At 39.8% G+C, this 26,007-nt stretch overlaps 3 protein-coding genes across 9 annotated transcripts in view; 1 reads left to right on the forward strand and 2 right to left on the reverse strand.

The window, feature by feature from the left end:
• Nucleotides 1-3,746: 3,746 nt before the first annotated feature.
• Nucleotides 3,747-12,406, reverse strand: ewsr1b (EWS RNA-binding protein 1b). 2 transcript variants are annotated; one of them, XM_085181635.1, is made up of 15 exons: nucleotides 12,309-12,406; nucleotides 11,795-11,831; nucleotides 11,439-11,490; nucleotides 11,083-11,233; nucleotides 10,745-10,940; nucleotides 10,393-10,652; nucleotides 10,118-10,274; nucleotides 6,830-6,864; nucleotides 6,220-6,249; nucleotides 5,954-6,069; nucleotides 5,728-5,857; nucleotides 5,502-5,612; nucleotides 5,171-5,297; nucleotides 4,712-5,077; nucleotides 3,747-4,570 (listed from the first exon to the last, which is right to left on the reverse strand). In XM_085181635.1, exons 1-15 carry the CDS (start codon nucleotides 12,322-12,324, stop codon nucleotides 4,534-4,536), a joined length of 1,821 nt encoding a protein of 606 aa, XP_085037761.1. In that variant the 5' UTR covers nucleotides 12,325-12,406; the 3' UTR covers nucleotides 3,747-4,533. The 2 variants fall into 2 exon arrangements, with proteins under 2 accessions (XP_085037761.1, XP_085037760.1); XM_085181634.1 differs by having other exon boundaries at nucleotides 6,830-6,867.
• Nucleotides 12,407-14,449: 2,043 nt separating this feature from the next.
• rhbdd3 (rhomboid domain containing 3) lies at nucleotides 14,450-17,822 on the forward strand. The gene is made up of 5 exons (XM_085181224.1): nucleotides 14,450-15,080; nucleotides 15,163-15,546; nucleotides 15,780-15,906; nucleotides 15,999-16,253; nucleotides 16,827-17,822. Exons 1-5 carry the CDS (start codon nucleotides 14,918-14,920, stop codon nucleotides 16,993-16,995), a joined length of 1,098 nt encoding a protein of 365 aa, XP_085037350.1. The 5' UTR covers nucleotides 14,450-14,917; the 3' UTR covers nucleotides 16,996-17,822.
• The window catches only part of emid1 (EMI domain containing 1), a 57,999-nt gene continuing 49,239 nt past the window's right edge, over nucleotides 17,248-26,007 (reverse strand). For 2 of the 6 annotated variants that reach the window (XM_085181221.1, XM_085181220.1), the window contains 6 exons: nucleotides 22,968-23,020; nucleotides 22,800-22,862; nucleotides 21,809-21,853; nucleotides 21,567-21,611; nucleotides 19,258-19,348; nucleotides 17,248-18,533 (listed from right to left, as the gene is read on the reverse strand). In XM_085181221.1, coding sequence (XP_085037347.1) covers nucleotides 18,400-18,533; nucleotides 19,258-19,348; nucleotides 21,567-21,611; nucleotides 21,809-21,853; nucleotides 22,800-22,862; nucleotides 22,968-23,020 — 431 coding nt within the window. In that variant the 3' untranslated portion in view covers nucleotides 17,248-18,399. Of the gene's footprint in view, nucleotides 18,534-19,241; nucleotides 21,415-21,566; nucleotides 21,612-21,808; nucleotides 21,854-22,799; nucleotides 22,863-22,967; nucleotides 23,021-26,007 lie in introns of those variants that run through there. The other 4 variants (XM_085181222.1, XR_014877347.1, XR_014877346.1 and 1 more) reach the window with 4 other exon arrangements.

Here is a 26,007-nt window from a genome sequence, read left to right on the forward strand (position 1 = left end):
AAGATATGCTTACAACTCACGATGACCCTGAAGTAGTCAACCTGTGCCAGCTTTGTAAGCTTTGTAGTTTTGCAATGAGTGTGTGGTTACAGTTTGTTTAGGCACAGCCCAAATCAAAGTAGTCAAACAGGAGAAGAGTGGTGAATAACAAAAGAGTGATCAGTCTAGTCAAACATGCAGCTGAGTGAAATACAAAGCAGTCAATAAAAGAGCACATGATTTATTCTGTGCACGTAAGAAACACTGTGGGGGTTTCACTGTAGATGATTACAGGGCAGTGGAGAACTTTTAGGAGGCACTTTTGAATTAGGTTAAGTGTTGCATTAACTCTGGAAAAAGCTGCCTAAAGTGTGTTTGAGTTCTCTTCTTATCATCCCCATGTGACCTCAAACTATTTAAGCCCAGAATAGTAATGCACATCACATATTGTTTTGGTTGTTGTTAAATACTAAAGGCTTTCCAGTTAAACAAAAGAGCTGGAACTGGGATAAAACTTGGTGCAACAGGCTCGATTTTCATCTTTTACTATAGAAGCAGATTTATTTTTTTTAAAGACAAAATTTAAAGCGCACAGTTTGAAAAAGTTACAAATCCTACAGGCTCAGACTAAGTGTTTAATATTTCCTGATGCTGTTGAATGTTCTTATTATGATCTGATATCTGATATGCAGGTCTGTCATGACTGCAGTGAGCCCAAAGGCAGACCAAAAGGGAGCCTTTTATTCTGGCCGATTAAAGTTCATAAGTAAAACCAAAACTGAAATGCTAAACAAAACTAGTAACAAATGGGAAAAAACAGAAACGTAAGGAAAGAGTACAACAGGACAACACACACAGTGTGCAAATGTGGAATGTTCAAGTGGGGTCAGAGGTCAAATGTGACACATTTGGATGCCAACTATAATATGATATTTATCTTCCCCATGTACTAGTAAAACTCCCTAAAAGTTGCCAGTACAATTAAAGGCAGTAGACTTATAATCGTAATTTTAAATATAAAAAGACATTTTATAAAATGTTGAACTTTTTGGACCCTGAAAAAGAGGTCAGAGGTCCAAAGTAACCCATATAACCTATTTGTTGTCAACACAAACAACGGCAGCGAGATACAGAGTTTTAAATAGCTCCACGCACCGTTTCGAGCTATTGTGTTTACACACAGAATGATGATAGCACACATAAACACTACCAAAAACATAACCTTAATATCAAACACAGGAGAGAACTAGTAAGTAAAACAGGAAATGAGTAACAAATTGGGCAAAGAATCACAAGACACGGGGAAAACAGGGGAGGCAGGATAAACTAAGAGGAATACAATACTATGATAAACATGAACAGAAACTGGATGGCAAAACTGATAGAACTCAAAGTGTCGTGAATGCCGTGAAAACTGTTGAGTACTACATACACCCTAAATTATTAACCTATAAAATACATATAAGTTAAAAACAGTCTGACCAGGCCTTTACTTCTTCTACACCATCTCTTTCTCGGTGTACTAACTCACACTGAGCTCTCTTCTTCACTCCTCAAGTGTGTCTTTTTAAAATTAGGCAACCAGCTGCCAAGAAGGAGGGCTTGTTTTCATTTAAAAAGAGGGATGTGTCCGTTTAAGAAAGACAGACAGAGAGCGAGAATGAAAGGAAGGGAGGGAGCGGAAGAGAGATGGAGAAAGAGACGGAGAGCGAGAGAAAAAGAGGGAGAAGGTGGGGTTGATGAGATCATTTTCTGGGCCTGGATGAATCAGCTTTTCTGTCAGTGCAGAGAGAGAACGAGAGAGAGTTCAGCACTTAATTAATCTACATGAACAACCAGCCGCAGCCAATGAGAAAGACTTGAAGATGTCAGCTGTGGCTGCTTTTGCCAAGGCACTACTGAGAGTGGCTGAGTTTAAAAGAGACACACAGACACCATCTTGATTAGTGTATCTTATCTCTAACACGACTCCGAGTCCAGATCCTTACTGATGCACAATCTTGTGAGACTGAATATCAGGTCTTTATAATCAAGTAGTTAAAAAATGTTTTTCCCCCCGACTCGGCCACAAGGTCAAAGGTTGGAATGAGAACCAGAACAACAGGAGCTGAAGTAGGTTTTGTGTCCTGCACTCATGAGGACTTAAACATGCTGCGAGATCCACAATGATTTCTGTCTTCAGAGGTTCTAGAAGTATTAGAGGTGATCTGAGGATCAAATCCTAACTACACTAAAACCCCAGCAGGCAGGAGTTTGCAGTGGTAACATGAGCAGTGTATGAAAATGAAAACAGCAACACACTTAGCAGCCATATGTTTCACAGATGTTTTTCTTTTCTTTTTTAAATGTGCCAGTGATCAACATCTGTGATTAGCAGTGCTGCTTAATTTAGGCTGAAGGCCTCAGGGGGCTATGATTCTGAGTTTAACAAGCAGAGTAATGAGAGTGAGTGTCATTGAAGTTTGAGGACAAAAGAGAAACAAGTACTTTTCTCAGTTTCAGTTAACGCTAGTTTAACCATTGGCTCTTTGTGAATTTTGTTCTGAGAGTTTACAATTTTATTGCTGTGAATAGTAGCAAGTATTTAAAGTAACAGTGTTATTAAGACCAGGAGTACATTTGAATTATCCATCCTTTAAAAATGTAAACACTTACACGACTTCCTGTATTTTACTGCAGTTCTGTCACTGATGTAAAACTTCTCATCTGATTCTGAGCTGCACTGATTCACGCAAAGTTTGAATCTAACCTGCGCCAGCTGCTGGTAAGAAAAGTAACTGCACAGGCTCTTCAGACCTGCAGCTGTGCTACATCGTCTACATTAATGGAAAAATAACAAAACAGAACGCTATTCTGGGCCTACAGACGGCTCACAGCCTGACTCGGTCACCTTTTGTTCAAGGCATTTCACTCTAAAGTGAGTGATGAAAACTTCCCCAAAACAAAAAATGAGATACACACAAATGCGTAGTCAGTACAATCAGTGGCATTAACGAGTGCAAGGGTGGAAAAACTGTATGCAATGCTCCAAAACCCAGGAATTCCTCAGGAAGGAGAGCCACAGAAAGCTCTGAGGGCTTTTACAGAGCTCTGGCACACTGGGCCCAGGTGTTTCCAGCATCACTAATGGAAAGTGAACGACACCAGCCCTCCAATGCCTGCAAACAGGCTGAAAGGAAGGCAGGGTGGAGTGGGTCAACACTGTCCCCACTGAAACACATTCGTGATGTGAACCTCCTGTCCCACCACATGCTAAAGGTGCTCTGCTGGACTGAGTTCTGGTGACTGGATGCCATTTCAGGCACAGCAACATGAGTACACTGTTTATGGAGAGCTCGACATGACCAGCAACATGACTCAGGCAGGCTGTGGTGTTCAAATGATGCTTGATGGGTAGTAAAGGGCCCAAAGTGTGCCAAGAAAGTATCTCTAACACCACTATACCCCTGCCAGACTGAACCGTTGATGCAAGATCAGAATGGATACTCATTAATACTCACTCCAAATCTTCCATTGTCCAACTTAAGATGAACCCATTAAAATTGTAGGGTTCACCTTAAGTTTGGGTGTCATTTGTGCCAGTTCAAAAATGACACCCAAACTGGTTGGTGTGTGCTGATGCACAAAACCCTTCAGAAAACATTGCGGATGAAATACAAAGTATGCAATAGCACAAGGACTCCATAAAAACCTTGACCAGCCTCAATGCGCCAAAATTTAGTGGGAAAGATTAAATTTAATACTTGTGAATATAATTACGGGAAGAATTTGCCTTCCCAAGTTATGTGAATGTAACCAAGTTGCATTAATGTCATCTCTCAATGACCAAAAACATTTATCTGTGCTCCTTAGGAAATACCTTTTTTACAATAACGACACTGCTTCCAGTTTTTTTGGAATAAATTACTTAATTCATCATGATTTTAAAATCCCCATCAAAAATTTGAATAAGATTAACACCCGTGTTTCCTCATAGAACACACCAAACACACCTTAAGCAGAAAGAGCCTCAAAGAAATATTGAAGTGCCAAAATCTTTGGTTTAACAATTCTTAGTATGTACAGTTCAGAGATGTTATTTTATGTAAGTATTGTGAATGTGTACAGAGGTACCTTTATTATATTAAATTACTTAGGTGCTTAAAATTGGTACAGTTGAGTAAAAGCAAAAAACTCAACATTAATTAAGTAAAATTTTATTTCCCACATTTATCAACATACAATAGTTAGTTATGGGAAAGGACAGTTTGTTAATGAATGAAAAATACTGGATTTTACAATACAAAGTCAAACCTAATCTGCATCTTTTTAAAAAAAAGAAAAGAAAAAAAAAAGGAAAAAGCAATAACAGGAAAAACAAAACATGCACAATACAAGATTTAGCATAAACATGGGTAAACTAATGAAGAGAAAAAAAATATGGGAACGATATGAATGTAACTGCAGAGGTTGCGTGAGAGCAGTTCTATAACCATCAAAATACGGAATCATAAATTAAAAGAAAATTCTTCTAAAAATCAAATTCCACAAGAGAAACGATCAAGAGCTTCTCCTTCAGTAAGGTCGGTCTCTGCGCTCCTGACGATGATCCCTGCAAACAAAACCAAGAAAGGACAGCAAACATTTCAGTTTCAGCTCCATGTCCAACTTCAGCATTAGAAGGTAGTCATAAAATTACTTAGAGCAATAAGACTGGCAATAAAGTTCACATTTCAGGTAGCCTAAACCCTACCTCATATCCATCTTGCCCCCTGGTGGTCCCATTCCTCTTCCACCTCTGCCACCCATTCGGTCCATCGGTGGTCCTCCACGGCCGGCCCCACGGAACCCTCCCCTGTCCATTCCACCACGTCCTCTGAATCCACCTCGGTCACCTCCCCAGCCTCCACGGAATCCTCCAGGGCCGCCGGGTCCACCGGGCCCTCCGGCTCCTGCTGGACCACCACGGTCCATACCTCTGCCACCACGCATTCCCATTCCACCTCTGCCACGGTCACCTCCATGGGGAAATGGAGGGCCACCACCCAACCCTTCTGGTTTGGGAGCTTTGCACTGGTTACACTCCATTCTCCAGGCAAAATTCTGATTGCCACAACCCCTGGAAGCACAGATTACATGAATTAAAAAGTTCTGACAAACCAACAAAGTGTATCAAAAAACCAAGATGGTACACAATGAAAAAAATACATACGGATTAGGACACTCCCAGTCACCGGCTCTCTGCTGCATGTTGCCTCCTGTCGGTCCACCTCTGCCCATACCACGTGGACCACCTCGTGGGACAAAACCACCACGGTCTCCGCCACGGCCCATCATACCTGATATTATAGGGAAAATCACAGCACCTTTAAATCATGAAGCTGGACTCAGGCTATTTTAGCATGCAGTTCACATAAAACACGCTACAGGGCTCCTCTGTTTCGTTTATCTAAATTCAAACTACCATCAATTAAGATTTACACAAGTACAGCAATAACAGCATGAAAAATAGTCCAACACTACCAATGACTACCAAAATTTACCTCCACGTCCCATCATGCCATCTCGCATAGGCATACCACCTCTCATTCCACCCATCATGGGTTTTCGGCGTGCCATGGACACCTTAAGTCTTCTGCCTTGAAACTCTTTTCCTAATATTTAAAGAAAGAAGAAATTGTTTCGTAGTATTAATAGTAGTATTAATAATAATATTAATACTACTACTAATAATAATAATAATAAAGATTTGATGTCGATGAAATGTACCATCAAAATGCTCCACAGCTGCTTTGGCACAAATTGGCTCCTCATAGGACAGAGTGGCGTCCCCCTTTGGCTTTCCAGAGTCCTTGTCTGTGTATATGTTAATTGCAGGCTGGCCAAGTCTGCGGTTAATCTTGATGTGTAGAAAGAAGAGGGGAAGGAAAAAAAACATTTACTTTATTGTTAATAAGGTGTGTTTGCAACTACATTTAGAATAAAGTGTTCTTACCCTAATCGGACCGACGTGTTTGAAGAATTCAGCCATTTCCTCGAGGTTAGCCTTCTCAGTCAATCCTGTGATATAAATTGTGCTGTTCTCTGAGTCATCCTGCTCCTCTGGGCGTCCTACGAGAAACCCATTTACATTTTTTTTTTTGTTTTTAAACAGTTGCTTTCTTATTTAAAAAAAAAAAAAAAAACAACAACAAAAAACAAGCGGTACAGAGTTTATGAAACACCAATTTCAAGGAACCTAACAGGAGTTTAGTGACTCACCCATCTCACGCTCGTTGTCGCCCATAGGTCCTGTGGTCCATCAGCCAGGAGGAAAGAAACAGATTGAGACAAGTCAGTGTTGAGAACTCTTGTTTAGTAAACTCCACCTAAAGAGTACTACAAAACATAATCCAGACACTCCCTTATAGACGCATCAGCCATATTGGGAAAAGTTGAAAATAGCACCTTAAGGTACACACAATTCCCACAAGAGATATATTGAATTGAAAATAGGACACCTTGGACCCTTTGGCAAATATTTGTGTGTCATTTGAAAAGCCTCTTAGACCAGTAGCAAATCCTCAAAAAACCCCATGAATTCTGCTCGGATTTCTTAAAGCAGTAACAAAACCCATTCGAGTTGAAATTTGTGATTAACCTTTTGAAAACTCAAGTGTCAAACCATAAGCAGTGACTGAATTATACAGTACCCCAGAGAAAATGGTCTCAGGCAATGGGAAAAAAAAAAAATTTTCCAATATTTTCAGATGTGTTTGTGTAAATAAATTTTGACGACCACAAAGTATGTCACATCAATACTCGAGGCATATTTGCTCAAAAAAGTTTAAGTCTTTGAAAGGACTAACCAGTGTAATACTCGTTAACTTACCACCAGGCTTACTGAAGCCACCTCTGTCTCCAGCGCTGCTATGGGGGAATAAATGGAGATATGAAGGCGATTTCCCTTTTACAGCCACTTCCATGGCTCGAGCAAAGTGGCTTGATTGAGGGAGTAATCAAAACATTCTAACTAGCCGGACAGCAACTTTCACATAATAAAATTCCCCATAATCAGAAATACATAATCTAACTGAGGGTATTAGTTTAGGAATTATGCGCCATTCCTTAGTTAGCTAAAAACAACTTCATAAACATTTTTTAGTAGAGGATACACATGAAAAAAAAAAAAAAAAAGAATAACTAACATTTTTTTTCCTGGTATTTAAATTGTGACAAAACCCAAACATTTGTACACAGATAGAAAAGATTTCAGATGCATTGATGGAATACAGTTTTACCCAGAAACAAACTATAGCCGCACTAACATTACTTCTAAGGAAAATTACAGCACAAGCAGATATTACACATGTAAAATAAGTCAATGCATCTGAAATTTCACATGAAGGCCTGGTGATTACATTCACCAGGTAATAAAAACAAATACAAGTATACATGTTTCCAAACAAAACACCAAAACTTTTCTTTTTCTTCTTCTTAAACATAGTTTACCAAGGGAAATTAAAAACAAAGACGTGGTCACTTAAAGAACCCATCATGCTCATAAAAACCACCATCCTCAGTTCTTGAAAAATGGCAGACCTTGAATCTTTGTTAAAGCTCCTTCTGCTGCTTAAGCTGGCGGCTCTGTACAGAGTACAGATACTTTTTAGAGAAAAGATGGTTTTAAATGGCTCTCACTGTTACCTGTACGGTATAAATGTGACAAAGCATGTTAAAAATGTGCTCAAAAGAAAGTGATCAAACAGTTGTATTCCAAACCACAAAAACAATTCAAAACATTTCAGAATGACATAACGTGCCCCCCACCTCCCCCCAGAATATATAAATATACCTGTGCAAAGCTAAACCTAAGCTAATCTTCAAATTTAATGATAGAAACCTGCTACACTGCACCTGAGATACAATGATGTAATTTTATTTATGCTTTCTAACTGAGAACTATTTTGTTTATATTATACTTTTAAAGTGTGGCCTTGTATGAGATTTGCTGAAATACTTCAGTGTCTGTGTGTGTGCATTTGCGCCACCAAAAACCAGAGATGTCATGCAGAACCCTCTTTCTTAAAAAGGAAAGGAAGGAGAAAAAAAAACAAAACAAAACAAAAAAGAAAACTTTGCCACTGAAAAATAACCATGAAAAATACTAAACACACCTTAAAATGGACACCTGAAATGAACACCCGATGATGCCCGTGCATTTCTGCTCATTCAAGCTTTGGGCTGGATTCTTTCCCAAAAAAAGGGGAAAAAAAACAACAACAAAAAACCAAACCAAACCCCTGTCATGTTACCAATATTCACGTTAATGGCTGCTGATGTAAAACTTGATAACGCAAGTATAAATTTTAAATAGTATTTTTAAACCTTTAAACAGCCATTCTAAACCAAACCAAATGTGCAGCACAACATGACGGTACAACCCTCTGATGAACTTCAAACACCTGAAATGTGTCTCTGTAACCGTTTTAACTTGGTAAAAATCACATCTGCACAATAGAAAACCTGTTCCAATGCTCAATCTGTAGCAAGACAATTTTCTTGTCTGTTAAATGGAAGTACCAGAGAGAGGGGGAAGTGTCCAGGATGTGTTCCAATTTCCTTATCATGAGAAATACATTTTCACAAGACCCTTAAAACAAGTATAGTGCACCCAAAAGCTGTTTTGAGATTTGACTAATGACAAAACAAAAATCCACTTTGGACTGAATGCATCCGCACTAACCACCCCGTGAGAACTCTTTATATATATTTTTAGAACACATGGGTCTGTGTATACCTTCAATAAGCCCTGTTTTCCCCATGCCTTCAATGTCAAAAAACCACTATACCTACATTTTTTCTTTCCTCCAGCTGTCAAAAACACCAAAAAACAGCCAGTATATGGCTGGAAAATAACCACGTGTATCAGAAAATTAACCAGGATTTTGAAATTTATTAAAACTTCCCTCTGAGTGTTTTGCCATTAATATAGGCGTACCGTTCTTACTGTCTTTTTTTTTTTTTTTGCTTTAATGGTTAGTATAAATTTAAAAAAAAAAAAGAATTCTGAACATCAAAGTAACCCTTGAAAGAGATTTTATTTTTAAAGAAAAACAAAAACTTATTTTGGTCCAAGAGATGACATTGAATGAGAAACTACTTTTAGGAGTAATGTCAGAGCGGCAAATGCCAAAAAATCTTAAAATAGATGGTTAATTACTCTGTCTTCTTGTAATTGATGTCATTTACTTTTGAGGTGTTTCTTTAAACAACCATTTAAACATCTAGATTAATTTAAAGTGCCATTTCCTGCCTTTTTTGGCATTTTCTCAACCCACTGAAATGGGGACAAATAAATATTGTCACCGGTAGCCCTTTAGAAACCTATGAGACTGAAAAACCACCAATGAATTGCCAAAAAATGAATAATAAATAAAACTTATCAAGAAAATGTACTGACCCAAATACTGCACTCTAGTAAAACACAAACGTGCATGTGAAATGGAACTTAATGTGCTACATGAGCCCAGCGTCCATTTATACATTTCTTAAAATACCTGTTGTAATACCTTACAGGACTAGACTCCAGCATCTCCAGCATCTAACTGTATTATTCCAGTTAGTCACCCTACAGAGAATAATTCAGCATGCTGACAAACTGAACTGGTGGGAAACTAAAGAAAGTAGGGTTAGAATTCTGTATGTCTTTATGTAGATATTCTTACAGATTGTACCATGTTCCCTGACAAACATTGAAATCTGAAACTACATTTTCCTATGCTATACTGTTGATACTGCCCAGTAATCAAATTGTGGTCTAGGATATAAGCTGTCCAACCTAAATTTTATGCACAGGTCTCTGATCAAAATCGGCACTTTATTCTTCTTCTTACCTTTGACCAAGAGAGAGGCAGGGTTGAGACAAAACTCATTCTTATTGCTGGCATATACAACATATGCTACTGCATGTATTATACTAGATACATGCAATTCATTAGCACTGATTGCTGATGAATCAGTATCAAATGCTAATAAATTCCCCTTACAAGACTGCCATTATGTTTTACTGTATTATTCTGACATTACAGCAGGGTTTGTCTCAGCTCTGCCTCAAATGGCAACGGCACCTGCAGAGACTGAATAAATGTGAGATTAAGTGCTTAAGAAAGACACTTACCCCATGCCGCGCCCCATGCCTCCACGCCCACGATGCATCATTCCACCACGGTCAAAGTCCCTTCCAGGGCCCCTGCTGTCCCCTACTCCAGGGTACCTCGTAGGCTCAGAGCCTGGATAACCAGAACCTCCACCCTGCCCATCCTGCCTGTAACTGTCTACAAGAGGAACAACAACATCAAAACATGCAGTCATCACAGAATGATCACAGTGGAATCGAACAGATGTGCTTAGTTGAGAGAACAGCTGTTTAAGCAGGAGGAAAGCAAAGCTTACTGTAATGGCTGGACTGACTGTAACTGGGTGGTCCACCTTGCTGGTTGTACTGGTTGGCTGGAGGCTGCCCATATGATCCACCGGCCTGAGGAGGGTAAGCAGGAGGAGCTTGTTGCTGTGCCTGGGTCTGCTGTTGGTATCCCTGCTGCTGGCTGTAGCCTGCCTGCTGGCCTTGGTAACCAGGTTGTTGCTGACCATATGCTGCTGGCTGGGAGTAGCTATTCTGGTTGTAAGTAGCCGGCTGGCTGTTAGCATTGTAACTGATGGAGACAAAGCACAGACAGAATGTAAGTAATCCGCATGTTCTTCTGGAATTCACGTGTTATTTTGTTGTCAGATGAGATGTTCATACCTCTGAGGGGCAGTGGGAGCAGCCTGTTGGCCATAACCAGGGTAGGCAGACTGAGCCGTGTATCCTGGCTGAGAGCCATAAGACTGGGAGGCAGCTGGAGCAGCAGCAGCAGGAGTACTGTCATAACCACTGGCTCCGTAACCCTGGGTTGACTGTGAATAGCTGTGAGTAGCAGACTGGGCAGCAGGGTAGCCAGCTATACAAAAGACATCACATATCACAAAGAGAGAGAAAAAGATATTTGATATTCATTCCTGTTCACATTGTAATCTGACTGTTTAACAACAGAATAATTAAAAATTAATTAATTAAAACAAAAAAGCAAAACAAAAACTGACCTGATGCTGGTTGGCCATATGATCCAGATCCATACTGTTGCTGCTGCTGGGGGTAGCCTCCAGCTGCAGGTGTTGTCTGACTGTAACTGCTATCAGCAGCTGCTGCAGCAGGTTGGGTATATGAGCCATAATTCTGCTGGCCATAGCTTTGCTGAAAGACCAAATACAGTAGCCATTAGGCACAATAAACCTCAACTAAGCATTATTTAAAAGCTCCATTTGCTTAAAGCACAAACAACCTATATGACTGCCAGCAGTAAACAAATAACTATCCCAAGTTTTCTCCACAATCATTAAATGTTTTAAGCACAAGGCATGCTTTGATCAAATCTGCACAATTAAATCAATAATGGTACCTGAGCAGATTGTCCATAATTCTGTGAGGGCTGGGCAGCATAGGAAGCATACCTGTAAACACATGCATCAAAATTTTAGGATCATCAGAAATCCGTGTACTGCCTGAAAAAAATATCATGCTGTGCGCTGTTTAAAAATGGTCTTTATCCAAAAGATGTTTACTACGATCTAAAGAAGGTTACAAAACGACCAAAAGTAATCTATGTTTGCATATTGGTTTTAAATATATATATACAGGTTTACATTTGCGTCCACCCTAATCTCCGCTTTGTTTCATTTCTTCGAAAGAATTAGGTCATACTGGATGGTTAAAAATCTCAAAGCCATTTTAATAAAGGTAACTGAAAAACCTTACCCTTGTTGAGCCCCGGTCTGGTTGTAGGAGCTGTAATCTGTAAATGGGCAAAAGGGTTAGTTTAAAAAAATAAAACAAGAAACAATAGTCTCAAATCTCAGCGCGCGAGCCGCACGTTACAGGCCCGTTCTTAGGTTGCCATTCAAAACGGAGACAACTGGACCATTCACTAAACCTATACCTATACACTACTTCACAGCTAACGAAACTACTCAGAGATCGACGCACCCGTTAAACAGGATTAATTTTAAATTGGTAATATGTGGAAAAACCCAGTGTGCACAAATGAAAAAACATATCCGGAATAAATACCGCAAAGACTCGACGAGCTAACTTGTCTAGGCCTCGGACGCGGAGCCGACTGAGTTCATGTTATTCAATGAAGAAAAGTGGCTAAAAAAGACGAACTATGCAAACATACTCACAATTAGGATACATTCATGCAAATTAATGTTTCAATGAATAACAACATTTACTTTAAAAGTCAGAAATTGTCGCAATTTTTTTTACTCACCCGAAGCAGACGCCATTTTAGTGTGCCTACAAGAGACGAATGGACGAAGAATGCTGCCGCAGAAACGCACTTCTCTTCGCGGCAACCGCGAAATCTCGCGACATAACGCGATACTGTTTGGGGGCTGCAGTAGCGAAAGTATTACAGGTTTACAAATCAGATTAGATACACAAATCGACACGTACATTTACAATAATAGCCGCATAGTCTGTGCTTTTAAATTTTAAACAACATACAAAAAACGCTGATTTGTAAATATTCGGAAGTCAACGTGATTTACGGAGGGGTTATACAAGAAGTAAAATAATTACCTGTTTTTCAAGTATCCTTATGACATAGCGTGATTATACCCACTCTGGGTAATATATCGTAACCAGACCAGTTCTCTTGGGCCACTTAAAAAAATCTTTATTGAACAATTTTCTTATATTTGTTTTCATCTCTTCTGCCCTCTTGGCCAGATCTTAAAAAATGTATTTCTCATATGTATAAATATGTTTAATAGATAAAATAGTAAGAAAAAATACAGCAAAAAGTCCTAAGAGAGAGAGAGACTATAGTAACTATAAGTGCACAGACTTGAGGCAGGAGAGGAACACAACATCCCAGAGCCTTCCTGATTTTCTGTCTCTCTGGAAGAGGAGACACACATCCTCCTCACAGATCTTTTGTGACGGTAGAGGGCACGAGGTGAGGGGGCTGGTGGATGCATGTATGAGCTGAGGGTGAACAGCTGGGAGGTGTGAATAGTTGTCTTTCAAATCTACAGTAGAAGGTGTTAAGGTCATCAGTCATTCTGGGATTCTTGTCAGGGTGGGGGAATGGACTCCTGTAACTGTTGATGTGCTGCAGGCCTCTCCAAACTGATGCAGGGTCGTTGGCTGACAAGCTGTTTTTAGTTTCTAACATTAGCTCCTTTTAGCAACCCTGATCTATTTGCTTAGCTTGTACAGGCCCTGCTTGTACAGGGCCTGTACAGGGCCAGCTTCCTCAGATTTGGAGTAAACCACAGTTTGTTATTATTGTATGTATGAAAGGTCATGGTCTGCACACACAACTCCTCACAAAAACTGATGTATGATGTGACATTGTCAGTGAGTCTAATTAAGTGTGGTGGTTCCAGCTTCAAAAAGCAGTACAACAGTGGTCCAGTATGTTAGCATCCCTAGTGGGATGAGAACAAATAAACAAAATAAAAATAAAAGTCACTGGCAAAAAACATGATTGCAGCTTCTATCTTGTGACGGGAATGTTCTTTCTGGTTCAAAATGACTTGATATCATTTGTGAGAGATATGTTTGAAATATATTCTTCCTTCTTCATTCTGTCACATTGTTTAGATTATTGGACAAAAAGTTATTTACAGCAGTTTAAACCAGCAATCATTTCTGGCAAATAGGACTGGATCATTTTTTAGCAAGACACTGGAGCAATACCTGTTAGTGTGCCAATACAGCATGTAAAAACACAGCAATATTTGATTAAAGTATAAATGTAATCGTACTGATAATACTGATGCATTTTTTATCATGAATAAAATCATTACACCAGCTCAATGTTTCAGCTACATTTTTTTTCAGCTATTTTGATGACATCTTTACACAAACAATTAATTAGACCGATGTAAAGTTTAAAGTAAAAGATAATAGGATAATAACCCCCATATTTTGACTTTTGGAGGGCATTTTTCATACCAGTGGCAGCAAAAGGGAAAAAGTCAGTGGGTTGTGTAATACCATCTTTTCCCTCATTCTTCCTTCTCTCACGCTAGCCAAACAAAACACCAAATACAGTTTTCATGTCAAATCTAAGATGTTAACAATGAGACACACCAGTGAACCACGGTGAATCCTGGTCTGACAAAACGTAAACATTAGTAGAAGTCGTGTTTCCAATAGCTGTTTAAGTTTATTCAGCATCGAAATATCATTATATTATATTATATTATATTATATTATATTATATTATATTATATTATATTATATTATATTATATTATATTAACTCGATTTTTTGTAATGGCTGACTTTCGGCTTGCATGTAAGGTGAAACTTCTTTGAAAACAGTTCATTCAAATAATAATCTAAAACCTGCTGGTGGTTGACGGCTTGCTAGCAGTATGTCCAGCAGGTGGGGGTAGTGCATCTTTATGCTATTGTTTTACTGCGAAGAAAAAGACGTAACGCGGAAGTTTGCTTTCATTTTCTGAATATTTTCACACTGGAGATTTGTTTATAAGGACTTTTTTGTAGGACTTTATTAGTTATGCTTTGATGATTCTTTTTTTCCTTAAAAGATTTCATCACATACGCTTTGAGGATATGGCTATTTTATATACGATCAGAAGAAATTAGAGGTTGTCGTACTAGTTAGATATTTCATGTCTTTTGGTGGAATTTCTGCAGGCACTAACCTCAGTTTGAAGGATCTTTGACGGGCTGTCTTAATGCTGTGAGGACAATAATGGGTTCAGTTTAATGCCACAAACTATTTTTCGTGTTATGCAAACCAGCATATGTTTGTTTACCAATATTATGCCACTATAGCAAAAAACAAAACCCCAAAAAAGTGAGTAGAGAAACTACAGCTGATCGTGAATAATCGTGAATAATGCTGGACTGTATGTCGTCAGTGCGGTTCTGGTTTGGATCAGGTCGTCCTGGCTTCTGCCTGGGGACCTCTTTATTGGTAACACTCATGCTACTGATGTATGCTGGGGGCATCCAGGCAAGTCTCAGTGTTGGTCCAGGAGGAGACTTCCCGAGGTTCACAGGTAACTCTTTTTTTGAGTTCAGATCTCACAGACAAGAATTGGTGAAAATCAAAACATATGCATGACCTTTTCCCCTCCTCAGATGTGTTCCTGTATGCTCTCAGCCATGATGAGCTGCCCTCTCTGCTGGTCAGTGTAGCTCTGGTGCTGCTGCTTGGATCTTGTCAGGAGCGCCGCTGGGGGACAGTCGCCTTACTCGTCCTCTCCACCCTGACAATCATTGCACTACCTTTTCTTTACACCCTGCTCCTCTTTATTGGTGGGGGTGAGGCGAGCCGGATCTTTGGCTTCTCTGCCGTCCAGCTTGCTTTATTTACAGCACAGTGTCGACAGGTGACACAGAGGAGGGTGCTGAGATGTCTGCCTGTCTGGTTTCTCCCGTGGCTTTTTCTGCTGATTGGTCTGCTGCTGTTGCCCGGGACACCAGCTTTGCTTCACTTCTGTGCAATATGCATTGGGCATAACTGTATCCTACCCCGATTTTGCAATTGTTTGAAACTAAAAGCATTATATTGTGATTTATAGAGGAACAATTTTACTTGTTTTTTGACTTATTAGGACTTTTACTATTAGCTCACTTTTCTCTTATTTTTCTTGAACTCTCAATTTGTTTCTCCAGGTTTAAAGCGATAAAATCTGTGATGATGTTCATTTCCATATTCATAAGTCTTTCTATATAATACTTAATGTATCGCTCAGATCGTCAGCCCTTTATCGGGATGTTACAGGAGCTGGAGGAGTCCAGAGTCTTGGATTTCATCCCTGACTGGATGTATGTTTCCACCACAGCCAGGTTAAGGTTGCCTAGCTACGCTACCTCACACAGGTGTAACTCATTTCGTTCACATCACAAGTCTCAATGAACATTCATTGGTCTTGTGTTTATTCTGAACATTTTAACCTCATGTGTTGTCACAGATCTCAACCAGTTTCTCAGACGATGCCTGTAGATCAGTCAGCTGCTGTCCCAATGAACCAACCTTCTGCTTCAAACCACCGCTCATGGATTGAAACTTTGCCTGCCTGGATAATGGAGGAGTCTACTGTGACTGCTGAGGCAGAGGTGCTGGAGGAGCAGATGCTTAGGGCGGGGATACTGGCCTCATTACAGGATGCTCCCGATGATCCTGGTGCAAAAGTGGAGGTTCCTAAATCATCGGTTTCCTCTTTGCGGTTAGTAATAACTTAATATCTTGAATGTTATGTCAGTATGCAGATGTGTGTGTATGTATGGGGTTTTTGTTAAACCTAGTACTACTCATTTTTCTCATACAATACTATGGAAAAGTCTTGAGACATCCCTCTTTCTTTCTTTTTTACAGTGTGCTTCCAGACTTTCTTTTAAGTTGTCTTGAGCAATCTTTGAAGGTCTTCTGACATTGGCTGCTTTTCCCTGTATTTTCTATTTAATCCAGGAATGCCTTTTCTTTTTTCTTGTTTTTTTTTTAAACCATTTAACACCGACCTATCAATCATTCGAGCATATAAAAGGTTGTGTTTAGACACTTTACTAGCAGCCTGTCACAAAAATACATTATCTGTCATTAGCTCAATTTTTTTTTTTGCTTGAATCTTTGAAAACTCCCTAAGAAAACACAGTTTGACAAATATAAAATAGTTTTGCACCAACAAAGTGATTCCCAAAAGCTATTAGCTGAAAACTTAGCACGGTGCGCAGTGTCGTGAGTGGTGGCTCAAGACTTTTGCACAGTACTTTATATATACTTACACAAAGTTTCCTCTCAGTCTTCAGCAGCTGGAGAAGATGGGCTTCCCCACAGAAAAAGCTGTTGTGGCTCTAGCAGCATCAAAACAGCTAGATGGCGCCATCTCCCTGCTTATAGAAGACAGCATCGGAGAACAAGCTGTGGTGGTATCTAAGGGGAAGAGCCCGCTGCCACCACAAAACACCTAACTCGCCTCACAAGTCTGGACCGAAGTTATGCTTGGGTTTTGCTGAGCTTCAGTATGTTCCCCATGGGTTAATTGAAAAACTATTTTATTGATAACAATTACAGCCGTGAGTGTAGATGCAGACTTTAGATTTTCTGTATATGCAAAGATAAATGTATGGTGGAAAAAGTGGATGTCATTTTATTTATCAAAGTGTTTAATGAATACTGGTGTCATGTAAAAAAGAGAAAAAAACGAAAATAAAAAAATAAAAAACAGTGGACATTATTTTATTACACCGATCATCTAGACAGGATTATATTAACACAGTAAAACATTTTGCAAGAAAAAAGTTAAAAGTATGAAATGGTTACACAACAGCATACAAAATAAACTACAGTTCATTTTAAATAGTTTCACAATAAATGCAGAAAAAAAAGTCTTTTCATCATAACAGTATAAGCAGTTTACCAGCACAACAGTGGCAAAAGTATATTCAAGTTAACGTAACAGTTTTGCCATTTTCTCCATATCTGTGTGTGTGTGTGTGTGTGTGTGTGTGTGTGTGCTAAAGATCATGAAATATCCTGTGAGGTCTGTTTTCCTTTCAACATGTTTCCAGATTGCAACATCATTTATGGCCGTTTCTAAATATGTGGAGGCTTAAACAAGATGCAAACGTTTGTGCACGTTTACCAAGTTTAAATGTCGAAACGCTTTATCAGTACATACTTTAGAGGAGGAGGGGAGGGACCAGAACAGTACAAATCACCGTTATCAGCACTTATCTCAGTTAGTGAACGGATCACTTCATCTTTTTAGTGCACTACATAACATTGAGTTAAACAATATGATAGAAGCATAACAAATTACATACTATAGGAGGAGTTTTGTTTGTGTAGTCGTGTCCCGCAAACTGTACAGACTCCATGTGCTTAAATAATGAATTCTGTTTAGGTTGCAGTTATATTGTGAAAGCAACAAAAACTCAAATCCAGTCACTTCTCTCACATCTGACTTCTCTTTCACATGATTACTCTAAATGACCTTTATTCTCCAGGACTGTTTGTAGCTCGAGGAGCACCACAGAAGATTCAGATTTTTTCATCATCCTAATTGTGAGGCTTGGAGTTCTGTAGCCAAACAAATGAAAAACAGAAAGAGCAGCTGGAAGTATTGTGTAAAGGTAAATTGTTTGGTTATGGCGATGGATGGGGTTCGAGCTAGTTCTCAGGTTCCCAATGGAGCAGGGCATTGTCGAGTACCAGTGGAGTTTCCCTGAGGTGTCCCCCATCCTATATTAGATGGTACAGCCCAGAGAGGGTGTCAGTTAACGTCTAACTCTGTTGAGTGTTGATGAGACTTATAGGAGGGGAAGTCAAGCCTCTCCCCCCGCCTGTGATCCTCAGGGTGAGCCAGGGGGTGGCTACTTTCCTCGAACCTTGGTGTCGGAGGACAGAGGAGAAGCAAGTCGATGTGGAATTGAACCTGATCGCTTATCTCTGTAGAAACTAGGGGAGGATGTGCCAAACGGTCCATCCCCAGACCCTAGATCAGGCTCTGTTGAAGAAAGACAGCAGTTGGAACGGCACTTCCGTCTCCACCAGTATGTGTGCACTTTGTAGTCCTAATCCAAACCTATAAGTGGATTCTTAACTTGTTTTAGGCAAGCTGCAGCTGACTAAGATGTTGTTGACTAATATGCTTTGTGTGTTTCTTATAAGCTTGTTGGAAAAATGTCCATCTTAATTTTCCAGCACCCTTCAAATGGTCCAGAATGAGTCCAAAAGATGAGCTAATTTAAAAACGAAGAGCACCAATTCATCACACTGGAAAAGCCAAAACCAGTGACAGTTTGGCACATTTTCTTGCTAAATGACAGATTTATTTTCAATCATTTTTTTGTCAGGGTGTAGACCTCTGAGTCTGTCTACTTCGCTATGAAACAAGCTGATAATTCTGTAATATTAGGTAAATATTTATATTATTTAATTATTATTGGTGCTCAGAAGTGTACTAAGTGAGACAAACTTAAAGTTGTGAGAAGAGAAAAATCCACAAACATCTATAAGTAAAACCTTGGCAGAAGATTGTAGGATCACATGTGTCATAGTACCAAAACAGCTTATTTAAAGGATTGCATTTCTTAAAATACATCTACAACAACATTTCGTAGTTCGGTTACTGATTATCAGAATTTGCTTTTAGCTTCTAACACTTTAGATCTCGTCAAGAAGGTAAGTGGGGGCCAGCAGTTCTGCGGGTGAGGATGTCTCAGCGTTACCTGGCCAGATGATAGCCTCCAGCAGTGTCACCCTGCGAGTCAGAAGCTCAAGGTCTGCCTGCAAGTTGTGGAACATCTGCAAGCTAATGTCCTATCAGAGAGCAGTGACAGGGGTGGACTGTGTGAGGGTGTGGAAACATGAGCCCGAGTCCTGGGGCTGCTCGTGACTGTTCCCACCCCTCGGTAGGTAGAGTGGGGGTTTGAGTCGCCCACCATTGACCCCTGCCTAAAGCTGACCCTGCCGCAGGCCTCCTACTCACCATGAATACCGATCATAGTCTCGAGGATTAAAACCCTCTCGGCTAAGATCTTCAGCGCCTCTCTGATCTGATGTATTCCGTCCCCCTGTGAAGATAGATACAGCCGTCAAGGTAAGGAGCACAAGCTAAAGAACTGCTCGCCAAGATGCAAGTCATTTTTCTCAACACAGTCCAGCAGTTAGAAGGTTAAAACAGTCCACACATCTGCCCAGCACTGTCAGACATTATCCATTCCCTGTATTTCTCTACGCTGCCCTCATTCTCGGAGCATGCTTCCATATATAGTCAGTGTCTGCCATGCTGGGCTGGGCAACATCAGCATGCACATTATGGACCTGCATCATGCTGGTGACATAACACTGTTCCAGGATATGCATTTGATCATGCCATCTGCATCTTTTTGTCAGGCAGCAGTTCAGCCAGGAAAATATGTTTGCTTTAGTGCTACAGTTTCATTCTTAGCACTGTGGTTACAACAGTAACCCACCATCACCTGACAGAATGAAGCCAGATTAGATTTACTCTCAAGTCTGTTGTCTTTTGTTAAAGGATGAGCTAACAATTCAAGAGTCATACCTTCAAACAGAACACAAGTAGATGAAAAAGAAATATAGAGCATACAGAGACAGCTAAAAGGGTCGACATCACAAAAGAGAGCGTGCAGACAATAGCTGATGATTTGGGTGATTCCCACTACAAAATGCAGCAATAAATACAACCTTATGTTTAAAGAAAAAAGGCAAAGTTATTATAAACAATGTAACTTTAGAGATGGCAGCAGCATTTCTGATTCAGATTAAACTATGTCAGATTTGGGACAAAGGACGTTGTTATTAAGACATTGATGGTCTCCAGAGAACAAATTCTTGTTTGTGAATCATCTCCTGAATGAGCTGGAGGCGAGCATTTGTGGTTTTAGTAAAATATCTTAGCGTTATTGGTTAATCGCCATGATACTCGATACAGGTTTTCAAAATCCCCTCAGGATGAGTCTTGATCCTCTGACTATTCATCCTGCATCACAATCACATCAAAAGTTTAATCTATCAATAAACCGCACCTCCTAAAAATCAGTAAACCTATTATGCTTGTTGGCTTTAATGCAGCCTCACAGACACTCTTTGGAAGTTTACATCTACTTTGCCTTTTTTCTGTTTTTAACCGCACTCTGTTATTAGTCATTAGATATTAGATATACTTTTGTTTATTCAGTATAGCAATTTAGGACAAATTCATGCAAGGTTGCATTGGGGGAGAAAAGGGGATAGCTGTATCCACTCCACTCACACCACATCAACACCTCTACACCAACACCACCCACCACTGACACATATGGAGTGATTTGGCATATACATTTCGCACATTTCGTCTGTGAGTCACTGAATATTTGATAGTCTGTGAAATCAGTTTGTTTTAATTCACATGGAATAATAAAGAATTTTGCCTTTAAAAGGACGTAACCGCATCGAGCTGTTCTCTTGGTATGTTTTTGTATTTTTAGATGTATATGCCAAAGTCAGATGCTGAAAAGATGACTGTGAAAGGTAGCCATGGGGACAGCAGCTTGCAGAGGGAGCTTTAGGGTCAAGAGGACAGCAGTCCAGAGCACGCCCCGAGGACCAAACAAAAACACGTTAACGTACAAACACACACAGATCAAAAGCTACAGTCATATATGATCAAACATAAATAACAAAGTAAAGCAGAGACCACGTGACAATCAACAGTCTGAAAAGTCTGAGCCTGAGAGAAAAAAAGATGCTGCTCAATCACCACTTTGTGGTCAATCACCACCACAAATATGGTGACTGCAAACAGATCAAAGCATAAACTGAGAACTTGGCTACACAGTGAACAGATGATGACATGAATAAAAATATCTTACATTTGGATTGCTCTTGTAAAATGAGAAACAAGTGAAAGAAATGTAAGGATTAAGCATACGTTTCATGCCTAATATTAAAATTTTTGAAACCTCCTGACTACGACTTCTTGTTCAGGCTTTGTGTCACCATTTGAACTGTGAACTACCAGCAGCTGGTATCTTACCGGCAATCCCTTCTCTCCCGGTTCTCCTTTTGGTCCTGGTGCTCCCTGTGAAGAAATGTTAACAGAAAAATTGGTGTGATGCAGCAGTTCACATCAAAAGAAAAAGCACATTCTCTCTCTGATTGCAGCTTTGTTGGTCAGTGTGGTTTGCAGTGCTGCTGGTGAATGTAGTTTATACTAAAATAACCCAATATGACAGGGTGTTGATATTCTCCCCTTTTCCACATGCAGAGGTGGCTTACCGGCTCGCCTCTCAAGCCCCTCTCTCCCGGGTAACCTGAAGGTCCCTGCAAAATCAAAGACTTGTGTCATTAAGTTGTCAAACAAAGAAAAAACAGACAAATCTTTCGAAAGAGTCCCTTAAAAAAAAAAAAAACTAAAGCTTTTTCCCCTTCGATAGTTCTCATTAACATTATGGTTGTGAAAAAGAAAGCACATTCTCTCTCACCTCTAAAGTTTTACATATTAGAGCATAGCAGAAAAAAAAAATCATCATTATATAGTTCTGATTATATTCTATCACCATTTATGGAACAAAAACAAATCCAAATTCAGAAGCAAGACAAAACCGAGAAGCGAAGAAAATCTGAAACAGAATGGCTGGAAGAGAAAAGAATCGTTGACAATGAACCAGACAAAGTCAAAAACCTGATTCAGATGCTGTGACGAGGCCTTAAGAGAGCTGTGCATCAACAAAATAACAGTGAGCCAAAATTCTTCACACTGATTACAGTTGCTTCAAGTTATTACTGCTAAAAGTGGTTCAAGTAGTTACTGAATGATGGGGATTATAATGAGGAACACATAGAATCCCATGAAGATAAAATGTTAATTTTTTTGTGTTTTTAATATTTATATTATTATTATTATTGCAAGAGAAGAACGCACAAAAGTAACATATTTATGGGTTGATTGTTGTATGAGATATAAAAGTCTGAAGACATTAAGCACCGCACATATAAATCTAAATAAACATGTACTTGCTTATCGAATCATCTGATTGTCTTGCATATATTATGTTCTTTAACTGTATTGAGAACATGTTAATAAATATTGATAATAAACTAATATTGTCTTACTGTACCGCACTGCACTGCATGTGCTTTTTTACTTTTCTCTGAATATGTCTACAAACTTGTCTTTTAGCTAAGCTTTTTATATTTTCAAAAATGTAATTAAAATGCGCTGTGCCTCCATCCAACAAATCAATAATCTAAGCCAAAGTTTACTCACTCTCTCCCCACGTTCTCCCTTTGGCCCCACGGGGCCCTGCGTTCCAGGCACTCCAGGTTTTCCCTGTTTTGAGGCAGAAAGGAAATTGAAAATGACACAGATAAATTTGTACAAAAACAAATCTAATGCAATGACTATCGTGCACTGCTGTGCTGTGAGCAAACTTACATTTTGTCCTGCTGGACCAGGAGGTCCTACCGGGCCTTTGGGACCTGGGGGACCTGAAAAACAGATTAAAAGATTTATATTAGCACAAGAGTTTTGTGTTTTACACCTTTTTAACCTGACATAGTGACACACAGAACCTGTAGGTGTTCATAAGTTTATGTTATCAAAGCCTTTTTCTTCAAAATGGAGAACAAAGATCAGTGGACATTATGAAAAGCATATTAAAAGCAATAAATATAAAAAGCATCACTGACAGGCATCAGTATATACAGTTAGGTCCATAAAAATATGGACAGAGACAATTTTTGGTTCTGTATATTAACAGAACTTTTAAATGAAACAACTCAGATGCAGTTAAAGTGCAGACTTCCAGCTTTAATTCAGTTTGTTGAATAAAAAGATTGCATAAAAATGTGAGGAACTAAAGCATTTTTAACTCAATTCATTATAGGGGCTCAAAGTAATTGGACATATTTAATAACTGAAAGCTCAGTCATTCATCAATGAAAGCCTGAAGTCTAGAACTCATGGACATCACCAGATGCTGGGATTCCTCCTTTTTCATATCCTGCCAGGCCTTTACTGCAGTAGCTTTAAGTTTCTGTTTGTTTGTTTGTGGGCCTTTCTGTCCAAAGTTTCATCTTCAACAAATGAAATGCATGCCTAATTTCTTTAAGATCAGGTGACTGACTTGGGCATTCAACAATATTCCACTTCTTTGCTTTAATAAACTCCTGGGTTGCTTTGGATGTCATGCAGTCTTTGTGCAGTCTTCTCTTTATGGTAGACTTGGATATCAAAATGTCTGCCTCCTGGATAGTGTTGGTTCACTGGGTTGTTGTCCATCCATCCGCTTCCGCTTATCCTTTTCAGGGGCGCAGGGGGCGCTGGAGCCTATCCCAGCTGTCATAGGGTGAGAGGCGGGGTACACCCTGGACAGGTCGCCAGTCTGTCGCAGGGCCAACACACAGAGACAGACAACCATTCGCGCTCACATTCATTCATACCTAATGACAATTTGGATTATCCAATTAACCTATCCCCACAAGCTGCATGTCTTTGGACAGTGGGAGGAAGCCGGAGTACCCGGAGGGAACCCACGCAAACACGGGGAGAACATGCAAACTCCACACAGAAAGACCCCGGCCTGATGGTGGAATTGAACTCAATGGAGTTCAATGGAACTGAACTGGTGGAATTGAACTCTGCCGCTGTGCGGCAACAGTGCTAACCACCGTGCCACCGCGCCCCCATATTATACATTAAAGTATAATATTGTAATGGAAACAAAACATTAATCAAAAAATTGTTGAAAAACAAATTACAACATTGTCTAAAAATTACAATCATCAACTCAAATACTTGGTTCTAATTGAACAGAAATTTCTATGAACTTGTAAGAACTGTGTAGGACATGAATCAGTCTGTGTCAGATCCTGAATTTGAAATTTCCACTGAAGTCACGGGTAAGAGGCAAGTGGAACCAAGATCTAGGCCATTTGCTTTTTGAAGTTTGCAAAGACTGCTAAATTGTGCCAGTGGTAGTTCACTCTTTGCAACATAGTACGCTGTTTTAAACTGATTTTCAGGTTTATTTTTAGTATGTTATTTGCAATTGGTGTTTGTTCTGCGAAAGATATTGCAGACTGAGCAATAATGCATTTCTTGCATTTCTCATGGGTTCTAATGGGGGGCCTTTCTTAAAATGACTGGTCCCAGTAACAAAGGCGCTTGTCGACTCAGAAATCGAGGGAAAACCAACAACACACCCGGCAGAACATTATGTTATTTACATGGGTGCACATAAGTGGTCCGCATGTGCGCATTCGCTGTCAAAATAAAAGACGCGCACCAGATAAGAAGTTGCAGCGCGCGTTTGCGTCCATATAAAAGGCAGTGTTTTTGTCCGCTAGAGTGGGATTTTCACGGCACATTCTGCACCACATCTCTGTGCGTTCATCATTTGTTTGAAGCCAGCTCACCTCCTGCAACCACTTTTCCGAGAATACGCGCTTCTTTTGTGGTTCGGACTCCTTCTGACATTTCTTTGGAGGTGGAGGAACACCAAAGTAATTGCTTAAAGGAGCTTCTTCGACATCTTTAAGAGTTCTAAACAAATGTCTGTCCTCCTCCAGAAAATCTTATGTACGCAAACACGCGTTGCAACTTCTTATCTTGTGCGCTCTTTTTATTTTGACAGCGAATGGCACCTGCGGACGACTTCTGTGCAGCCCTGGTTATTTAGCTCGTCATATTGCAGCCACAGAAATTCTTTTGTCCATAAAACCATAAAGCTGCACTTTCTTTTTGCCTTATAGTCTGATTTGTCATAACTTTTCCGTTTTGTGGTAAGCTTTTCTTTGGCTGTCACTTCTTCACCCTGACCTGTCTTATTTGGCTCAGCAGAACTAAAATATATATCCTGCTGCTTTTACACACGCACTCACATAACGCTCAGCAATTCTCTGCGCGATCAACCTCTCACATGTTTAAGCTTGCTGCGGGAGATTTCACTTGTCATGTTTGCATAGTAAGCTAACGACTGATAAGACGATGTCAGAGGAATTGGTGCGCAAATTATCGTCACTCACCAATCAGTACTGTCGCTCTCTATACACAGTTCGTGCGATTGCAAAGTGAAAGCAAAAAACAAGCGCAAATTCAAACGCGATTTCAATATGTCACATATTGACAGTGGCTCACGATGTCAATGACATAATTACACAGCTACATTTCAGAAAGAATGCAAAAGCATTGACATATATTTTTCCTTCCTATGATAGCCCGACGGGCAGGGCAGAGATATATTTTGGTAGCCCGACTGGAAAAATGGCTAGCCCCGGGACGTCGGGCTAGCGATTTTGCGAGCCCTGCACCACTGTTGTCTTCTGTGGACGTCCAGGTGTTTTTGCATTGCTGAGTTCACCAGTGCTTTCTCTCTTTCTCAGGATGTACCAAACTATGGATTTTGCCCCTCCTGCCATTGTGGCAGTTTTTCGGATAGGTTTTTCTGTTTTCGCAGCTTAGGGATGGTTTGTGC

This window comes from Neolamprologus multifasciatus, chromosome 12 (genome assembly GCF_963576455.1).
Source record: "Neolamprologus multifasciatus chromosome 12, fNeoMul1.2, whole genome shotgun sequence".
NCBI lineage: Eukaryota > Metazoa > Chordata > Actinopteri > Cichliformes > Cichlidae > Neolamprologus > Neolamprologus multifasciatus.